The sequence below is a fragment of the Musa acuminata genome, chromosome BXJ3-6, assembly GCF_036884655.1.
Source record: "Musa acuminata AAA Group cultivar baxijiao chromosome BXJ3-6, Cavendish_Baxijiao_AAA, whole genome shotgun sequence".
Taxonomy (NCBI): domain Eukaryota; kingdom Viridiplantae; phylum Streptophyta; class Magnoliopsida; order Zingiberales; family Musaceae; genus Musa; species Musa acuminata.
Genome location: NC_088354.1, coordinates 35,411,175 through 35,431,629, shown reverse-complemented (window position 1 = coordinate 35,431,629; position 20,455 = coordinate 35,411,175). Strand labels below are relative to the sequence as shown.

General features: G+C 37.9%; 4 protein-coding genes across 7 annotated transcripts; 2 read left to right on the top strand and 2 right to left on the bottom strand.

The window, feature by feature from the left end:
* The first annotated feature begins 265 nt into the window (after nucleotides 1-265).
* On the top strand, nucleotides 266-12,595 carry LOC103989310 (AUGMIN subunit 6). 3 transcript variants are annotated; one of them, XR_672036.3, is made up of 14 exons: nucleotides 267-585; nucleotides 668-724; nucleotides 814-908; nucleotides 4,310-4,460; nucleotides 5,559-5,684; nucleotides 5,802-5,961; nucleotides 7,142-7,202; nucleotides 7,279-7,549; nucleotides 9,465-9,590; nucleotides 10,408-10,554; nucleotides 10,663-10,909; nucleotides 11,071-11,526; nucleotides 11,863-12,115; nucleotides 12,223-12,595. XR_672036.3 is itself a non-coding variant. In XM_065155171.1 (13 exons), the coding sequence occupies exons 1-13, from the start codon at nucleotides 385-387 to the stop codon at nucleotides 11,901-11,903; spliced, it is 2,124 nt and encodes a 707-aa protein (XP_065011243.1). In that variant the 5' UTR covers nucleotides 266-384; the 3' UTR covers nucleotides 11,904-12,209. The 3 variants fall into 3 exon arrangements, 2 of the variants coding, with proteins under 2 accessions (XP_065011243.1, XP_009406392.2); XM_065155171.1 differs by lacking the exon at nucleotides 12,223-12,595 and having other exon boundaries at nucleotides 266-585; nucleotides 10,663-10,894; nucleotides 11,863-12,209; XM_009408117.3 differs by lacking the exon at nucleotides 12,223-12,595 and having other exon boundaries at nucleotides 11,863-12,209.
* A 2,373-nt stretch (nucleotides 12,596-14,968) lies between these two features.
* On the top strand, nucleotides 14,969-15,840 carry LOC135641447 (small heat shock protein, chloroplastic-like). Its single transcript, XM_065156808.1, has 2 exons — nucleotides 14,969-15,080; nucleotides 15,392-15,840. The coding sequence occupies exons 1-2, from the start codon at nucleotides 14,969-14,971 to the stop codon at nucleotides 15,838-15,840; spliced, it is 561 nt and encodes a 186-aa protein (XP_065012880.1).
* Nucleotides 15,841-16,294: 454 nt separating this feature from the next.
* On the bottom strand, nucleotides 16,295-19,004 carry LOC135640224 (putative pentatricopeptide repeat-containing protein At5g59200, chloroplastic). 2 transcript variants are annotated; one of them, XR_010497210.1, is made up of 2 exons: nucleotides 17,295-19,004; nucleotides 16,295-16,365 (listed from the first exon to the last, which is right to left on the bottom strand). XR_010497210.1 is itself a non-coding variant. In XM_065154471.1 (2 exons), the coding sequence occupies exons 1-2, from the start codon at nucleotides 18,986-18,988 to the stop codon at nucleotides 16,320-16,322; spliced, it is 1,674 nt and encodes a 557-aa protein (XP_065010543.1). In that variant the 5' UTR covers nucleotides 18,989-19,004; the 3' UTR covers nucleotides 16,295-16,319. The 2 variants fall into 2 exon arrangements, 1 of the variants encoding a protein (XP_065010543.1); XM_065154471.1 differs by having other exon boundaries at nucleotides 17,361-19,004.
* Nucleotides 19,005-19,182: 178 nt separating this feature from the next.
* On the bottom strand, nucleotides 19,183-20,059 carry LOC103989833 (uncharacterized). Its single transcript, XM_018827201.2, has one exon. It carries the CDS (start codon nucleotides 19,940-19,942, stop codon nucleotides 19,325-19,327), a length of 618 nt encoding a protein of 205 aa, XP_018682746.2. The 5' UTR covers nucleotides 19,943-20,059; the 3' UTR covers nucleotides 19,183-19,324.
* Between the last annotated feature and the right edge of the window lie 396 nt (nucleotides 20,060-20,455).

Sequence of the window (20,455 nt, the reverse complement as noted above, 5' to 3'; positions counted from 1 at the left end):
CAAGCGTTTTTAATCGTCCATCTAACGTTTTCCGTGTCTGGATGAAGCACTCCCCTTGACGTCCCCACATTGTACCCTGCCAATGGCGTCCTTATCGGGCTTCTTTGGTGGGGTACCATGTAAAAATGTGAGCCCCCCCCTAAGGTGGTGCCCACATCCGAGGTATTTCAAACAGTGCAATCAGCTCTCTTGCTGGTCGCGGGCCCTATCTGCGTTGGTTCGGCCCCTGACGCTTTGAACATAAGCAACGAAGCCGAGAAACATATAACGAGCGAAAAGAGAGAGCGACCTACGCATGGAGATCTTTTGAGCGATCGAGACGACACGAAGAGAGAGAGAGAGAGAGAGAGAGAGAGAGAGAGGGTCATAGAGGTGGACGGAGACATGGCGACGGAGCGAGAGAAGGAGAGGGAAGCGGAGCTCGAGAGCGCTATGTACACCAATTGCCTCCTCCTCGGCCTCGATCCGGCCGTCCTCGGCATGGGCACCGGCAGCCCCAGGGTGGGGCATTTTCGCCATTCCAATCCAAAGTTGGGAGAGCAGCTACTATACTTCCTTCTCTGCGCCCTCCGCGGCTCCGCCAAGGCAACGAGATCGGATTGATTCGGATTATTAAGTGGTTTCCTTAATTGTTCGAAGCTGATCGGGATCTGCTGATGTTGTGTAGGATTTTGATAAGGTTTGGCCTATCTTTGATTCTGCCCAATCTCGTGACTTCCGAAAGGTTTGTGTTCCTTGCTGATTTCATGCGAATTTTCTTGCTTCCTTATGTATATTTTAAGGGATAATTATGTTGCTATCGGTTCTTCGTAGATCGTGCAAGGGATTATTATTGAGCTAGAGTCGCAAGGGGTGCTGCCGCGGAGTAATTCTAGGGTTTCATCTCTCGCAACTTGTTGTGGGCCAAGGTCAGCATAAACGTTCATCTTTCAAGCATTATGTTGTTAGTCTCCTGATTCCGAACTTCAGTTTCCCGTAACAAAAGATTGGAGCCCAGAGTCCCTTTTTTGTCAAGTTAGTAATTCTTGATCTTACTTGCAATACGTGTTGCTTTTTCTTGGAATGCGATGTTTAGGAAACTCATTGGAGTATCTTTATTTGTATCACGATTTGGACATGCAATATAATGAGAAATATATTTTCCTTTCCACTTGGAAAAACACCTTAAGTTTTATATTTTTTCAGTACGTATGAAAAGTTACTGCAAATTGATATATGCAATTTGTTGCCTTTGCTTGGTTTTGTGGAACTTGTAATTGGGGAATGTGAAGACTTTTGCTTCATTATTGTGTTCACTACGATAAATGTGCGACATTAAATGTAATTATGCTCCCACTTAGAATACAAATTTTCAGCTCTTATCATGTAAAATCCTCTTGGTGGTGAAATATGTAGCAAATTAGTTTTCTCAAGAAGGCATTGTCATTATAAGAACTTTGGAAATGGAAAGCTCTAGAACTGTGGATTACTCATAACTAGGATATTTGAGTTCCACATGGACTAACAAATCACCATAATGCTGCACCATCAGCGGAACAGTTTAAAAAGCTATATTCATGTACGAGCCTATGCTCAGTATTATCGTCTTTTCAGCTTTTCCTCTTCACTAAGGATAACTAAGTCTTAACAAATTCAATGTTTCTGATGGATGTAGAAACGTGGTCTCCAACTGATTTTTCTTGTCGAAGCTTAAGAGATCTTAATACTTTGTGGTACTGAATATTTAAACCCAACCATACTGGTTTGCTGCATTTCTCGTATCATGAAGCTCTATTGAGGGCAATATCACAAGTCAAATCAAGTGCAATCAAATCTCTTTTTGTTGTTTTCAATAAAGTTGTTTTTTTTTTATTTCCCTTATATCTCCATGTACTATTAATTCTAATCTCTTTTGCCACCATTAATCAAATGCCATTTAAAATTGTTCTAGCCTCATTTTAGCCTAAATTGGAACAATGCTCAATTCTTTACAATACAAGTATTTTTTTATTCCATCTTCTTAATAACTTCACGGATCCATCTTGACATATTTTATCTTACTAACACTTACTTTTGATGATTTCTAATTACCCAAGATTTTGATCCATAAAGAATAGCCAGGCTTATAAATGTTCATTGGAAAATTTTATTTTAATTTAAGGAGCATATGACAACCACGCAATAATCCTCATGCCCCCTGTCACTTTTATTATTTCACATAAGCTCTTCGAGTTATATCTTATATCTTCATCAATCTGTCCTCCCTGCTAATTATTAGATTGCAGATACCTGAAAATTCTACTTATGAGAACTTTTTACTCTGTCATTTTTAGTTAAACTCTCAATTCATCTTTTGGTATTACTAAAATTGCATTTTTTTTTATATTCATCATTAGTTCTATCTATTCTGAAACCCGTAGTCTATAACATCCATTTTCATAGTTTAAAGTTTATAACTAATGCAGCTAAGATATCATCAGTCAGGACAATATCATTAGTAAATAATATGCAGGTCTGAAGTTTACCTTGAATATGCCTAATATAAATCCATGCAACACCTAAGGTGCTAAAAGCCTATTGTTATAAATGCAATTACATAGTCGTTGAACAATAATTTTCAGTGTCATGGCTAGTTTCTCTACCTATGTGCTTCTATTTATGAATGATCATGTAGCGAATGATTCCTGATATTTATGTGCTATTATTAACACATAGTTTCACACATCCATATATTTTATCCTGTTTGCTCCTGATTCTGATTAGGAGTGATTTGGAGCAAAAATAAAAAAATCCTAATTTTTTGAAGTTGTTGGGATCTAAGCAGGGTTTGCTTTACCGATGCATACTGCCCGGTATGGGTGGTGCATACAGGTCCAATAAGATTTCGGTATACGGATTGCCCTCTACTAGACAGTACTGGTCACTTGACCTCGTATCGAGCGGTACGGAGTCTGTACCAAGCGATAACGGTCGAAATCTGACCATTACGGATTGTACCGATTGATAATCGATCAAAGGTTGAGATTGCCCTATTTCAAATAGTCAATTTGACTGTTTAAGGCTTAGAAACAAAGATTGATTTCGTCATATTCACAACCGTCGTATTATGGAGAATCTTACAGCCAACAGTAGTACGGTAATAGTTGGTCATATTTCTCTAGGCAACAGTACGATGATCGATCTTACGATACGGAGCAGCAGATCGATAGCAAAAGTAGAAGTTCTGACATTCTCTATGGTTCGCACCAATACATGCCACATTCATCCTTGCCTTAGGAGCAGTCTCGGACATGTAGTTTACGACGATCAGATTACGACCATCATCACATTGATGCACTAGTGGCATACAGTGTATCGGTACACTATGTCGTGGGATCAATTTCAGGATTGGGTCTGACAAACATATCATATTGATATATGATACATAGGATCGAGGATCCTGAGCCGTCGCCCGTGGAGTCCCGTCATTCTTTTTTGTTGTAGAACTAGGTATATCAATCGATTGATTACTTAATTTATTTGAATCTTAAAGTTTAAGTTGTGTAAAAAATAATCTAACAATTCAAATAATTTCTTTATAGATAATTTAATATTAATGGAAGGATAATTCAGAACGTATTACAAAGCTACTTCTCAAAGCTCGAAAAAAAATGTGGCACTTTTTTTTTAATTTACATTATTTTTGCTAAAATTATACTAAAATTATATTTATTTTTAACTAAAAAATCCTAACGTAACTTTGTTTCTATTTTTCAAGTATTTTTTGAGGTTTTTTTATGATTTTGAGTGTATCATCAGTACGTACCATACCAAGCAGGGCTCAGTACACCAGTACAAACCAAAATTACAATCCTTAGATCTAAGTCTGGTGGTAAAGGTTAAATGGTAGAATTTTGGTTTACTGTGTGATAAATTTGGTAAAATAGGTCACACAAAAAATTACAGAAACTACTCCGCAGTTAAGAAAAATGTTATTGAGGTGGAGCTAACTAATAGAAAATCTTTTTAAGGATCATTATCTAAGCATTTCTGGTGAAAGATATGGGTACCACCTGATCTCAATGCAATTCTATTAGTTTGGTCACCCCCACAACCTGGAATCTTCAAGCTAATGGCATCTTCTTGCTTGCTTGTGTTATTCTGAAGTCTATGTTCACCTTGAAATATTTGTTGCTCTTCCAAAATAATAGATTACGCTTTGGTTGTTGTAAAATGATTTTGCTAATATCATTACACCGGTCTTCTGATGTTGGATTTAGCAGCATTCCATTATGTGTAGGTTGCTGCTACCTTTATGACATGTAAAGCATTATTGATTCTATAATTGCAGATTTGTTGAGCTTCTGTGGCAACTTTCTGTGCATGCCTTGCGAGAGGTTCATGTACGAACATTTGCTGCTGATGTGGCTTCTAATCCTCTGCCTCCTGCACTGACAGATGCTTCTTATCAACATGCTGCTGCATTGCTTCCAGTGACTAAGGTAATCTCATGAATTGGTCTTTTCATTCACTAGAGGATTTTGTAAATTTCCAGTATACCTGCTTGACTTATTGTGATTGCATCTACCATCCAATTTATCTTGGAGATTTAACTTTTTTTGGCAAGGATATGCTTTGGCTTCCACCTGCAATTCTTAGAAATAGAAGGGAAAACTAGAAAAACAGTCCCCAGAATTTCTCGAGCAAGTATCAAATGAGTGAAGGTCCTTCCCAAGAAGCCAGATGTTACCTCACAAATGAAACTGTTATTATGGCTATTTGCCTCCAGATATCACTTCTTCCATTTGGCAGTCCTTGACCATATTATGGCCATTTGCATCCAGATATCACTTCTTCCATTTGACAGTCCTTGACCATATTACTTAAGTTTCAATTTCACTTAACACTGATTGGTTATCATTATCATCCTTTTTTATGAAATTTATCTTTCCTCTTTTTGTTTGCCAAATTATCCCCTCCATTTTCCTTTTTTAATTACTTGTCTAGCCCAAAATGTGACCATGTACTTGTCATTTAATAGTTAATGAACATGAATAACTGCTAGATTGATCTAAACCTGACTACTAACTCTATACATTAAACTACGAACCAAATTTTGGGCAGTTGTTTTCTAGTATACTTCACAAGTTTCTCAGATCTAATGAGCTTAGAGACTGAACTCGATACAAACATGCAAAGTTAAAATTCAAGTTAGTTCTTTCTCCTAAGCAAAATTAATACAGTTCTACACTGATTTCAGTAATGCACTAGACAAGATATGGTACCAGTATACCAGGCGACATATTGACTTATACCTTCTGGTATGATTGAATAATAATAAAATATATACTATATTATACCGATATCGAGCTATATGTTTCGATACCAATTCTTGGTCGGATGAAACCCTGGCTACAATTTGGTCGAATCCCTTCTGTTTGCAGAGCTCTATCTGTGAATGTTTTGGAAAAATGGGTCGTTGAATATGTTCTTTTGTAATATAAAATATTTTAAAAATTTGTGATCATCATAGTTAACAAATTGGACTTACTTTGTTGGACTGAGTTTATCTTTCCTAACAAACTTCTTGTGTTGAGCAGGCTAGAATAGCTCTTGAGAGACAGAGATTTCTGAAAAATGCAAATGCTGCTGTTCATAGACAAACTACTTGGTCAAACTTAGCCCATGAAATGACTGCCGAGTTCCGTGGTCTATGTGCTGAAGAGGTAGTTCATAAGTTCCACAGAATTGCTGTATTTGACTTTTTCTTTTGCTCCAAATTCTTTGTATGTGTTACTTTGACAACATTGCTAATTCTACCATTTCAAACGGCAATTGCTTAGGCCTATTTGCAACAAGAGTTGGAAAAACTGCAGGACATAAGAAGTAAAGTTAAAACGGAAGGTGAATTGTGTGATGATCATGTCTCCAGTTTTTCTGGGCAGAACTCGCACTTGGTAGCCAAGGCTACTTGCCTTTGGGAGACGTTACTAGCTCGGAGGGGTAAGCAGAAGAAATACTTATTTCACTATTTATATTATCATAATTCTTCTCAAATTGGCAACATAGCTTCTCAAAATTTCTGCTTTTGTATAAAAGTTTTCAGCTTCTTATCTACTTTTTTTCCCAAGCTTAATGTAGGACAGTTACCCTACATACTTTTCATATCCTTGCTACATTTTATTAAATGACCTGATTGGCTCATGAAATAATACTCGGTAAAAAGTTGCAAAGGTTTTCTCATGGAACTGGGGACTGCATGCTTCTGATATAGAACTTTGTTCTTTCATGGGTAGGTGTTAACTTCGGTGTCACGCCTAATACACATGGGATGGATCTCAGTATCTGTAGCATGGACAATGCTGTATATGTGATACTCATGATAACTTTACAGTGTGTAGCTCTGCTGATTTGGGCTAACATTGTATGTTTGTGGAAGCATCTGGAATGCAGTGAATGCTCACTTAAGGATTCTGTATATGGAAAGAAGACAAACATTTCTATGCATTATAGTCCTACCTTTTGACTAGTGATACTGCAAAATTTATTAACTTGTAAATGAATGTCATATGCATCATTAGCCATGTGGTTACTTCTCCGTAGTTTTTCAGATTGGATTCTCATGAATGATTCCTTGATGAAAGAAGAATATTTCAACTTCATGTTGTTAAACAAAAGGTTCTTACTGCTTGCAGTTCTATCAAGGATGTTCATTTTGGTCCATATATTTATAATGTTTTTGACTGATAGTTATAGAACTATGACATTGAGCATCATTTTTAAGTGATTTTGGTTTGATTCTTCAGATGTTGCCTTCTCTTTAGAATCAATTAGTATTGCAGGTCTTCAACCAATACAAGATCATGTCAGCTTTGAACTTTTGGTCAAACTTTTAGATTATTATTGGAGAACTTAGAGAAATAATTACCCATATCAGTGAGATTAAAGATGACCGGTTCTTTGATTTAGATTATCACTGGAACTCTTGGAGAGCTTTTAGATGATTGTTCCTTTTTTTTTTTAAGTAATGCTATGATATTTTAATGATTTTATTTTTTAATTGGTTTTTATATTTTAAGCTTTATTTCCTTTGTCAGTTTAACATTTTCCAAGCTTTTCAATATGCGATAGATAATTGTCTCATTTTGGTTTCTTGACATACTTTTAACACTTTGTTATGCAGATCAACATGAGGTTTTAGCTTCTGGCCCAATTGAGGATTTGATAGCCCATCGTGAGCACAGGTGAAGTTCAATAATTTGTAGAAAAATAAACTTTCATTTAGTTGATACTCAGATGATGTTTACTTTCTGTTGCTAGGTATCGCATCTCTGGTTCATCTTTGGCTGCAACTATGGGTCTAAGCTCACAGGTTCCACATTCAGATGTACTATCGGTTGCATCTGGTGAGATATCTTCGCCTATAGATATCCGTGAGCAGATGGATTCACCTCATAATCAAGGAATAAGTGAGAGTTTCTCGAAGATGGTTGACAGAGGTGGAATAGTTTACCCTACATTTGATGTTGCCGAAATTCTTAGACGTTGGACTCATGCTTTACAACGTATTCATAAACAATCTCTTTATTTGGTAAGTTAATTCAGATTAAACATTTTAAGCCATAACAATTGAACTCGAGTGAGATAATTACATATATTTATTTTTTTATCATTCTGATTCCAGAGTTGATATTATGCATATTGCAAAAGATTTTCAGTTACCCATCTCTACAGTATTGCCTAGTTTTAAAATGTAGTGTGTGGATCCTGCAGCTTAGTGCACACTTGTATGTTCTGATGGGAAATATTTTCTCACTTTCTTATGAGTTTATAGTCGATCATAAACTTATACCAGACCGTTAAGTCTTTGACATTTCTCATGATATGAGCCATCATCATCGGTGCTGCTATAGGAAGACCATAGGGAAGGAACTTGATTATGTGATTTTTGAAATGGCCTTGATTCTTGTGCTTCTTTTTTTTTCCCATCCCTCTAACAGAATGAAGGGTATGAACTATGAACCATGTGCCTGATTTGAATTGCTAATGCACAATGGTTGTGCATGCCATTGGTTCCTTCTTTGGTGGTGATCAGATGATAAATCCAGATTTAAGATGCTAATTTTAATTATGAAGTTATAGATTTTGGTTTTAGATGGGCTATGGTTAGAATAAAATATTAGTTATAAAGGCCCATACCAGTCCTAGGTTCTGTCAACCTCCGTAATTCATCATGACAGCAGATAAACAGGTTGACAATGCTCATTTGACGAGCTACCAATCAAAGAGAAAGGCAGGAGAGATTAGAGTCCTGAGATTTGAACTCACATGGAGGTTAATATGTTCAGCATCATCCTCTATTTTATACACAGCTGGCTCTTTATTTTTTTCCTTTCCTTTATTATTGGGATCTTTGTTACAAATTTAATAAGGGTTCAGTGACTTGCATTAAGTTTTGATTGAAGAGTGAAGGGATGATATATGTTTTTCTCCTGTACGTTGTTTAAGAGTTATTTTTCATCCTCTCCCTGATCATATCCTTTTCACTTTATTTCTCTTCAATGGCTACTATTATACTGCTGCAATTGATACTCATGTTTGCATATATAAGTTCTATCCATGATAATAAACCATAAATAGTTTATTTGCTTTAAAGTCCCTTTTGGTGTCAATTGCACATAATTTTCAAATGACAACAGGCAATAACTTTTAGTTCTCTAAAATCAAATGTGTTTTCTAGGCTAACGAATTCCTCGTTAACAAACCACTTTGGTCACTATTCCATCACCCAATACTTGGTAAAGTAAAAAGAAACTTCTTCCTGCCTGCAAAATTGATCATGTAACCTCTTCAGAAATAGGAAGCACCATGAATCCCTAAGCTAAGTCCCAGCTGGCTGATTAATATATTTTGATATATTTTTCTTTATCAAGGTACTACAGACATCTAGCAGAGACTTTTTGGGGTCAATTTATTGGAAATCTCCTAATCCTGGGTTCATAGAGTTGATAACAGCAGGCATAAAAAGGAATAAAATCTTCTTACTTTGCTGGTTTCTAATTATAAGCCAATTCAACAGTTCTTTTTAGCAAAATCAGATGTATTCTCTTAGGATGTATAGATCTTCCTGTTCTTTGTCCTGGATAGATGGGAATCTCGTGTCTACTCTAAACTAGTTTCACAGAACATCCATCTATTGACTAATTCTTGACCTCTTTTCCTTCTCATATAACTTAGGATTGCAGTTGAGCTTGTTGGAAATCATGTACCCCCCCTCTAACAGTGTATTCTGCATGAAGCTGGTTGGAAATCCATCCAATTTGTTTGCTGAACCTTTTTCTCTTCTCATTTAATGTAGAGTCTAAGATATCTTTGGAAACTCAGGGTAAATGTCAAATTTAAGTTATTTCAGCATACCAGAGGTAGAGTGCAATTTTATTTGTAGCTTAATCCATAATCTTCACAATTGGTGTGCTAGTGATTGCTGTTGACTTTTGCTATTGCAGGTCAAGGCTAACAATGGAGAGGGCCCAGAGCTACTTCGTACTTCATCTGAAAATGATGCAAGTGGGCATGCCGAGTTCTTGGCTACAACTCTTGCAGAACATCGCCAACATTTAGTTAGCATACAGGTAAATTTGACACTTACCATTGCTGTTACATATCGTTTTCTTGCCTTTTCTGTTTAGTGGATGCGGGTTTTATGACTAATTTGATATTAACTTGCTATCTTCTTGACAATGTGGAATCTAATAGTTAAGCGGAATTGATCGCGCATTTTCTTTGAGAATGTGATTAATTAAAATTATCCGCCATGGTAATTGAATTGTTCCTCTACTTCATTGTGTCTTCAAGACTGGAGCAAAGGCTGCCCTTCACTAGGCTGCCAATCTGTGGTTGTTCTCACCTAAAGGAAAGTTGTATTTAGGGAATCTGGGGGATCACCTAGTGTGTGATGTCACTGTGTTGATTAAAGATGAGCAACATACAACTGTATATATATATATATATATATATATATATATATATATGATCACATTTCCCTAATTCCAAGATCACACAACAATTTATTGTTGATAAAGCTAAAGTTAATCCATTCAATGCACAGTAAGTCCTTGCATGCAAATTACAACAATACAAGATAAGCTCAAAATCTCTGCTAGTTTACCAATTCAATCTTTTGGTGTTGGATCCAAGAGGTGTCGAAGCAAAAGGCTAATAAAGAGTTTCAAGAGTTGGTGTGATCATAAGATACTAAAAAATAAAAATTGACTTATCAGACAATTTATTACAGACAAGTATCTTCTATTGAGCCTTTATTTGTGTGTCAAATGTGTTGAACAGAGACTTTAGTTTATCCTACTTAATTTGGGTTTGACTAGGTGGCCAAACCCATTTAAGCACCTATGTGGCTAGTTTCTAATTGTAACTCTTCTTTCTGCAACACAGGGACTAATTAGTCAACTAAAGGAAGCCATTCCAGCAATGCAAAAATCTATTGCAGAACTCAATGAAGAAGTGGAAAGCGTTTCGTCATCTACAATGGATGGGTTTAATGCCAGATCAATATTAAGTATGCAGTCCCAAGTGCCTCAAGTAAGAATCCTGTCTTTGTCCGTGAAATTATTTAGTTTGTTTGGGTGTTTTATATCTGTCATTTGTTTTTCTTTTGTTTTCGTCTACTAATACTTTTCTTTTGATCAGGATATTGTTGCTGATGAAGTCATCGAGTTAAATTCCAGACTCTCATCTCTTCAGATCGAGAATGTTTCCAAAAGCCCTGTTCTAAAACTCCCTCATTTAATCAGCCTGGCTCCCAATTCATCAGCAAAAAGTATGCACACACCAAAGTTGACTACTATAACTGCTCAATCCATTCAGGAATCTTTGCCAGTGGGAACATCAGCAGAGTCACAGTTTACAAATGATTATAGAGGTGGTGCAGCAAAAGGTTAGCATCTTCAATTGTCTGCCAACTTACCCCTTCTTTCAATTTATTCATAGATATCCTGCAACCGTTATGCTTGATTTTGCATTTGTAGCCTTTTGATGTCAACCACAGTAATTTTCGAATCGTGGTCTTTATTTATTATCTTTTTCCTTGTTACACAGAAAATGATGATTATGATGTTCAGAGTATTAGGCGTTCTGTTCGTGAAGCAGCACTTACAAGACCATCAAACAACTCAGAATCGATATTAGAAAGTAGCGAAGATGACAGTTCTGAACACTTCTTCATGCCTATATCTACTGGAGTTTCGGTAAAAGTGGTAGATAGTGCTCCTGTTCGGAAAAAACAACAATTAGCCCTTTCTCCACCAGATATTCATGTTCCCAGCAGTTCTAAAGATTTTCTCATTAATACTGAGGGCCAACTAGATTCTGTTCCAATATCAAATAATTTATATGGACTTGATGGACACACGAATCAGACAGGATTAATTCAACCAGCCTTTCTTAATTCAAGAAAAGCATATGCAGATATTGATGATGCTATGGATCAAGTCTTCTCACCTCCTTTGCTAATGGAATCATCATTCTTCCAAGATACTTATGAGGACTTGCTTGGTAAATTTTTCTCACCAATAAATGCTATCCACACATTTATATATCTTTGCATCTAGTAGTAAGATTTCTTTTTTTCCTGTTTAAATTATACAGTGACACTGACACTAACATTGGTTTGCTAGAGTATGCATCTTTTGATATGGGTCTTGTATAGGGAACAGTAGTTTAAACTTATAGAATAAGCTGCTCATCGTCACTATGTGATTAATATGTAGCACTCTAGTCATTCAATAACGATTACTTTGGATCACTAAAGCTGCTAATACTCCCTCCCACTAGAATTTCTCCTGAAATGCTCGACAAGTTGGTGACACTAAATGTTTTATCCTTCTGCAGCACCACTCTCTGAAACTGATGCTGCCCTAATAGAATATTAGAGTTTGGGTTTGAGTGCATACCAAATGATCAAATGGAAGCTGCCTATCTTGTCGCAATGGCCCAGTGTACTTTCTGATCCTTGCTCTCGAGGATCAACATGTATCCATGCGACGGCATACCTACCAACTGCAGCATATAAATGCATGCTTTTACGACACTGAGGCAGCACTCCATTCAACTATGCCAGCTCGCTTACTTCACATACATAAATGTACGCCAAACGGTCAACACTTTTTATTCAGTTTACAGCAACTATTTGTGTTGTAATGATCCATCATTCAAATACCATTATACATTCATAGATTTGTCTTCTGTCAGTTTCTTTGAACGATGTTCATCTTTGGAGAGCATCAAAATCAAATTTGGGCCTCGTTTTGTGAGCATCATACATTCTGAAATATTACTGTCTCTTCTTTGGAGTATCAAAAAGAAAAGAGGTATGTGTTTGCAGATCATTTACGTTTTCTTCTGTTTCAATAGCTCAACTGAGATCCGTTAGCTTATTGACTGTCACATTAGACTTCTTGTTCTAAATAAAATAGCAAATCAAATTAGCTCATCAAGCTCTTTGTCTGGAAGACTGCAGGTATGTATGGCTGTCAACGCTTAGATACTGCTCTTTCTTTCAACTGCTCTAGAAAAAAGTCAAAACAAAAAAGGGATATTAGGTAAAATATTAATTAAGCATCGTGCAAAACAATAGGGTTGATAAATATATTGAATACGCAATCTACTGTAATATCATAATAAATATTTTAATTGGACTATTAATAATCTTAAAAAGTTAGATTGTTAGGAAAAACTCAATATATATTAAACTCTAACGTCGACAAAATTGTGTGCCTCCCAGAATAGCTTGTTTTGTAGTGTTAATTGGTCAGTGGTATGATTGCACAAGGCAATTAAAACTGCAACAAAAGAGCAACTTGTGCTTTCCTCTCTCTGTGTTGGTGCCAACTGAAACCCATCTTTCATTAATATCTGCTGAATTTTCTCCCTTGATTTCACATGCTCTCTGTTTCTTCCCAAGTCCATCATGTTTCAAGCACTGCACGAGAGAGAGAGAGAGAGAGAGAGAGAGAGAGAGAGAGATTGCACCTTTTAGTCTCCTTCGGCGGGACCTAATGGTCTGGAGTCCGACATCGGACAGGTGCCTAAAGCTCATCGCAGGGCAGATCCTTCGTCCCGACTCGAACAGTCTGAGCTCGAAGTCATGGTGTTCGAACTCAATGCAGCCTTCCTTCTTCTTGAGTTTTCCTCATCAGTCTCGTTTTCGTTCCAGCAATAAGAGAGGAGCCTCTTTGGATTAGAGAGGGACCGTGAGAACTGCCTCGATGTTGTCTTTGGCGAGACGAGTGTCATCGTTCTTCCAGCTGGAGCAGGTTCTCCTCGATGACCAACTCATAGAAGACATCCTCATCAACCCTAACCATGGGCAATCCTGCACTTAAGATCGCCTGGCTGAGGTTGACAGGACTCTGACGAAGAACGAGCGATGGTGTCAAGCAGTAGTCGACTGGTCTCTTCTTCCCTTGCATGGCGGAACGACTCCACCCGTCGTAAGGCGAAAAGCTCACGTCGACGCCATTGTAGGAGTAGATGTTGGGGACAACGAGTTGGGGCCTGCAGCAGTAATCTAGATCGTGAATCCCCATGGGTTCTCTTGCCGTCGCGGAAGACGAAACCACCACTGTTGTGACACAGCCTCCATAGAGATAGATTGATGTGGAAGATTACCGAGTTGGCGTAAGTTTCCGACTAGGGGGAGCTATTTTGTGCCAGGGGAAGCGACAGCCTTCTCCCTTCTCCTCTCTTCTGTTCTTTTGGGCATCGAGTGATGAAGAAGCCACGGAGGTAAAAAAATTGATAGACCGAGTAAACTTGGCTAATCAATGAGTACTGTTATTAGTCTTTACAAATACGTGAAATAATTTTTACCAACTAAGTTAATTGATATTTTATAAAAAAAAAAATCAAATGATATTTTGAATCTAAGTGTTTTAGTAAATTTGTTAGATGAGATTTTAAGCCGTAAATAGAGATTTGATTCGTTATCATCAATCCAATATTTTAGATGTATTTACCATAAACTTTCTTATACTACAGTTTTGTTCTGTCCTCCTTTGGTACATGATGTATATTATCATGCTAGAAAATAAAAAAAAAAACAGATTTATCGAAAAAAAAGTCCATAGTAATCATTTTTTTACTGGATGACACCCATATATTTTGATAATATCTTTGAACCGAGTTGTTTTAAGTTCAATCAATTCGTGAGTCGATTCGGTTTAAGTCAAGTCGCATCGGGTCGGATCCCTTCAAATTTGATAGGATTTTTTTTAAAAATATAATTTTATATTTTACATTCAAGTTACACTCACTTACAAAACTTATTAAAAATGTATTAATTTTTATATAAATTTATTCTAAATTCATCATAAAATATAAAACTAGTAATTTTTTGTTAAAATCATATTTTAGTAGAATTCTCAAAGTTTTGATATTAATTATTCTAAAAATATCTAAAAATATATTAATTTTAAAATAAGTTAGATAATTGAGCTTAACTTATTTTAATTTTGATCTCAAAAGAATCAGTTCATTTTAAAAAAATCAAATCAAATATAGTCAAATGATAATCATCTTTTAATGATTTGATCAAAGTCTAAAAAAATCCTTTAATAAAAACTAAATATGATTAAAAGCTCATTACTAGTAATTTTTAAATAAATTATCCAAAAAAAATTATACTGAGAACGTCACAAACGGCAACAAAATTCAATAACTTTGGATATAAATCTTTCAGGTTTTTTTACTCAACAAATTCTATCCCCGAGATATAATATTTATTTATTTATGGAGAGAGAGACGTCTGAGATCAAACTAAACTCTGATCCCCAACGTCAACCTCGACATACTGGAGAATATGTCGTCGGCTACTTCAAGCATCAACACCTTCTCTTCTCTCTTAAGCCGAAGGAGGGGTGTCAGCAGCAACAGAAGCAGTTGCTTCACAACCCAATGTTTCCTTCCATGCCATCTCAGGGCTCCCAGATACGTTGCCATGAAGGCCATGGCTTCCCAGCGCACAGGGAGTTCTGGAGAACCTCTTCAAAAACCTAGCAAGATGAACCAGACAATGATGCAGCGACAAACACCGGCTTCATCACTTGGTGGTAACATCATCCTTGCCAATCTACATCTGCCTCTTCTTTTATTTTGTCTCGTCTAGTCTTCTTTCTGTTCATAATTACATCCTTATTCAGTCAGGATATCACATAAGCTTAACTAATTCTGTATCAAAGTAGAAAGTATTTCCTATTAATCATTGCATGCCTCAATATAGCTTCAGCATGTCAAGCTCAGTTACATCGTTTGCCATATGAGCATAATAACATACAAAGCAAAGATTCAAACCAGAGTTTTCGTTTCTATCAGAATATAATCATCACAGAGGCATATATAATTATCATGTTTTGGATTTCAGGTATATGGGAGTTGTTCCCGTTGAAGTGGATACTGCAACAGATGTTAGAGACAACCGACAGATTCATGCATGATCCTTGTTACTGCAATGGCATTACATTCCTCGACCTACAAAGCAAAGAAACTGTAGACTGTTGTCGGAGTAAACAGAGATGGAAGATTGAGGAAGACGATGGAGGACTTCATAGGTTGACGTTTGAGATGCTAGGTGTGACCAAGGAAGATGTGAAGGTGTGGGTGGAAGCAAGAATACTATATGTCGAGGCCAAGAAGAAGGCAGAAGAGAAAGAAGACAGGAGGCACACCGAGAGACAACATGATGCCAAATTCACACTGCCTCATGATGCCGATGCTGAGAAGATTAAGGCAGAGATGAAGGAAGGGGTGCTTCATGTTATCATCCCAAAGGTTTCACCATCAAGCAAGGTTTTGAACATAGATGTGCAGTGATCATGGCTACTCATATGATCTACATGTGGCTTAGTTGATGATCTCTCCTTTTTTTTCTTCCTTTATTCTATTCATAAAGATAGGTTTTGAAGCATGTTCTCCCTTATTTCATAAATAGGTAGCTTAAAGCATGAGCATTCAAATCAAAGGGATGCTGAGTTTATGTGAAAACATTATTTTTATCAGAATTATTCCTTGATTGGTGTTCAATTGCCAAGCTTAATCAATAAAATTATATAAAAGTGACAGACACATAAACATCGCATTACATTGTGTGGTGATACAACCATGCCTAGGTGTTACAAAAAATCTTTGGTTTTCTAATATTCAACTCATGTTTTGTAGCAAGATAGGTTGGTCTTTTGCAATGCAAGCGTCAGGTATTAAAGCCATGAAAATAATCTCTCTCCTTGAAACGATAAGAACAAAAAGGAAAAAGAAAGAAAGAACATACCTGAGGAAGCAAACAGTGTCACAGATCACTTGGCTAACCTTCTAATGCTTTGAGGTGTTGTTAACATGGTCCTGAAAGTGTTAAGAACGAAGAGATTGTTTGATGTTATATTCATGCAAAGGTGACATTGTATCAAAACAACAGGTCCAAGCAAAATTGAAACAGCACATAACTAAAATACACAGAGCAGTTTGAGGAACATAAATGCATGAGATCAGATCACCGAGTGATGGTCAGAAAGATACATACAAATTTTTACCTACTCAAATAATGGCACCTGCTTCATGATGCATACTAGAACAGTCAAGATATAACATCACAATATTCTAACAAATAAGTGTTTCAATCAACTACCATGAAGCTCAGAATAATAAAATATCAAAAATAAATTCTGAAAATGAAATAGAGTTTAGCATTATTATGCATGATATTCAGGTCCTTGCTGCATTTTGCTAACTACCATATTTGATCCAGTGAGTTCTATTCATGCATCAGTTGAATTAAAGTAGAACCACTTTTTCTGGGAAATAAACCATAGTCCAGAACAGCCTGCCCATCTCCACCTTTATCAATAAGGACTCTGGGCAAGTTATGAGCTTCATAATTGTGGCATTCCTCAGCCATTATGGAACCAACGCACTAGGATCACATATTGCTACACGCTATGCGCACTTTCAACTGAGATGGAAAAGTCAACTGCAAATGCTTGGCTATCCTTGGTGCAGCTTATTCATGATCTCATACATTGCTTATCCTTGACAACTAAAGGAGACTTTTCCAAATTGCTAAACTATGTTCATTCATTCTGTTGGGAAAGTATCTTCATCTTGCAATTTGTAGGCTGATAAGATCTCCGAGATTGACTAGTTAAACAGGTTAGTTTTGTTATCTTCTTTTGCATAGAATTTAGCTGTTTGTCTGTCCTCTTTAAACTTACAGCTTAGAGTATTGTACTTAGTTAAAACAGAGTCATATCAGTAGACAAAGCATCAACACTTACTGCTTTATTTGTCAATAAATTCAATGTCTAAACCATTCTTCCTGTGCCACTATTCAACATATATACCTCGCACTCTTTACTGAATTTAGATGAGAGTTGTCACTAGCAACAAACTCGTGCACTTCATTTCCCACTTCAATCCAACAGCAACTAGGCCTCTTCTTGATTCTAGTATCCTTTATCAGTCTTCTAACATTTACAGCCTCTTCCCACCTCCCACTAGCTGCTTCAGCATTAGCTTGCAACACTAGAAACCCACAATTTGTTGGATCCAACTTGGAGATGTTTTTTACTAGTTCATTGGCTAACCCAAGATTTCCATGAGTCCTACAAGCTGCAGCTAACGTTCCCAATATGAAAGAATCATCCTCTGTGATCTCTATGATCTGCATTGCCTCATCAAATCTTCCAGCTCTTCCCAGAAGATCAACAATGCATCCATAATATTCTGTCTTAGGCTCAATGCCATAAACATTTTGCATTGTTTTAAAGTACTTCAGACCTTCCTCGACCAAGCCAGAGTGGCTGCATGCAGTTAGAACCGCAGTCATAGTAATGTCATCTATTCCAATCCCAGTTCTCTCAGCATCTGTGAATATTTCAAGAGCTTCCTCCCCTAGTCCATGAGCAGCCAGTCCGAAGATCATAGAATTGTAGCATGAAATATTTTTTCGAATTATCTCATCGAACACTAGTCTGGCATCCTGGATACTGCCGCATTTAGCATACATATCTACGAGTGCATTGCCAACATAAGCATCAATTGCAATCTCATTCTTCTTCACATACTCATGAAACCACTTACCTGAATCCAGCATTCCTAGATCAGCAATAGCAGATAACATTGTGACAGCCATGACTTTGTCAGGCTTCAAACCATCGAGCTGCATTCGGTGAAAGGCGATCATTGATTCGCTTAAATCTCCACATTCCAAGAACCCACAGATCAACGCAGTCCAAGAGTTAACATTTCGCAGGGGAATCTCCTCAAACAACTGTTCTGCGAGCCGCATCATACCTAAGCAAGCGTAGCTAGAGAGCATCACATTCCAAGCCACAACGTCTTTATCAGGCATGTGATCGAACACCTTACGAGCATCCAGTGCTTGAGAACACATCCCATAAAGGTCCATCAGCGACGTCGCAATGTAGATGTCGGCGCCCAGGCCCAACTTCAGGACATGACCATGCAGGGCCATCCCTTCCTCGAGGGCGAGAAGATTCGAGCAAGCTTTGAGGGCGGAAGTGAAGGAGAAGCTGTCCAGGCGGCAACCGCAGTCGAGCATCCGGCGGTAAACGAGCAAGGCATCGCAGTGGCGGCCAAGGCCAACATAGCCTTTGATCATGCTGTTCCATAGGAATGGGCTGGGGCGGGGGACATGGGCGAAGACCCGGTCGGCGTAGGACGGGCGGTCGAGGGAGAAGCAGGCGGAGACGAGCTTCGCGGCGACGAGGTTGCTAGAGTAAATGGCGTGGCGGACGATGCGGGCGTGGATTTGGGTGAGGCGGGGGAAGGAGACACAGGAGCGAAGCAAGGAGAAGGCTTGGTCTTCTACTGCTCTAGTGCTGGCGCCGACGGGAAGGTGGTCTGCACTGGGGTGAGATCGACTATAGGAATCGTGATTCGTGTTGGAATCGCGTTTCTGCTGAAGAATGGAGGTCGAGGGATACGCAAAGGAGGATAAGCTCGACATGAAGAGTATCAATGCCGCCCCCTTCTACACACAATATATATAACGGCTGCATAAACCATATATAACGGCGTATATATATATATACATATATATATTTATATTTATATATTTATATATATATATGTATGTATATATATATGTATATATACACACACACACAGACAATTAAATGCTATTGAATAGGAAGATTAGTTTCCCTGAACAATAAATCTTATTGAACAGCGATTATAGTTTATTCAGAGATGATGATATAACACAAATACTGTTTGTTCAGGGAGATTACATGTACAATTACGATAAGAAATCCATGGAGTAGATTATAGAAACTATGAAGGTTCAGATCTCGTCCACCACAAGCCAGTCTTCTCCATCAGAGTATTCCCGGGTTACTCCAATCATATGGAAACCTATTTCACTGTCTTCATCACTGTCAGTGCTGCTCTCCCCCGTCTCTTCATATTTAGCACCACTGTGTCCCTCCTTTGGATCAACAGCCTCCAAAAGAGGTCCTCCATGGCCATAACCTGCACCTTCTTCCATGTTCTGGTCATCATAATCATCTCCTTCGTGCTGACTAGAAGAGTACAAATGGTCAACGATCTCGCTGGCGGAGATCTTTCTGGAGCTCAGCAATCTTCCGCCATCGACCACCCTCCACAACACCAGCCGGTGGTTGAGCACCACATCGCACGACCGGAGCTTGTGCGCTCCTTTGGCCTTGTCCCTGGACTTGGACACGGGACTGAAATGGCAGTCCTTGCACCTCTCCCTGCGGCACCTGGCGGTGCACTTGGAGTGGTTCGTCGGCCGCGACGGCGCCTTAGCAAAGAACCCGGCGGCCGGAGGGGCGCCGACGTGGTTGGGGACCCTGGCGTTATTAGGCCTCGGATCGGATTCCGCAGGTAAGATGGCGGAGCTCCTCACCATGCCATGCTGCCTCCCCTCCCTCTTCATCTTGTTGCTTCGTGGAGGAGGAAGACGCAGTGGGTTTGTAGGATTTCAACTGCTGAAAAGGTTGGCTTTTCACGTACGTTTCTTTGTATGTTTTTGTTGGTGGTCTTTGATCAGTTCAAGCTTCCGAAGACTAGTGGATTGGAGAAGCTGGCAAGAAACCTTTTTAGAATGCAGCCAATACTGATCTGATACGAAACTGGTATCTTGTGAAAGGGATGCAAGCAAGAAGAAGGTGCAAGGAAACATGACATGATTAATAAATGCAATATGTCATGTACTTAAGCAGATATGCAGTGCATATCTGTAGAACAAAAAAGAGTATTTCTGACCAAATAAACATCAACGAAAAAGAAATTTATTTTGTTATAGAATTAATTGCATATATTCAATGGAAACATATATAGAATAATTCTAGCATATCAGATGGAATCATCTACCAAGAATAAACAAAATAAAAGACTACTGAAATGTCTCATAAATTGACCCATGCTGATCTTCTTGAAAGACTCTTTA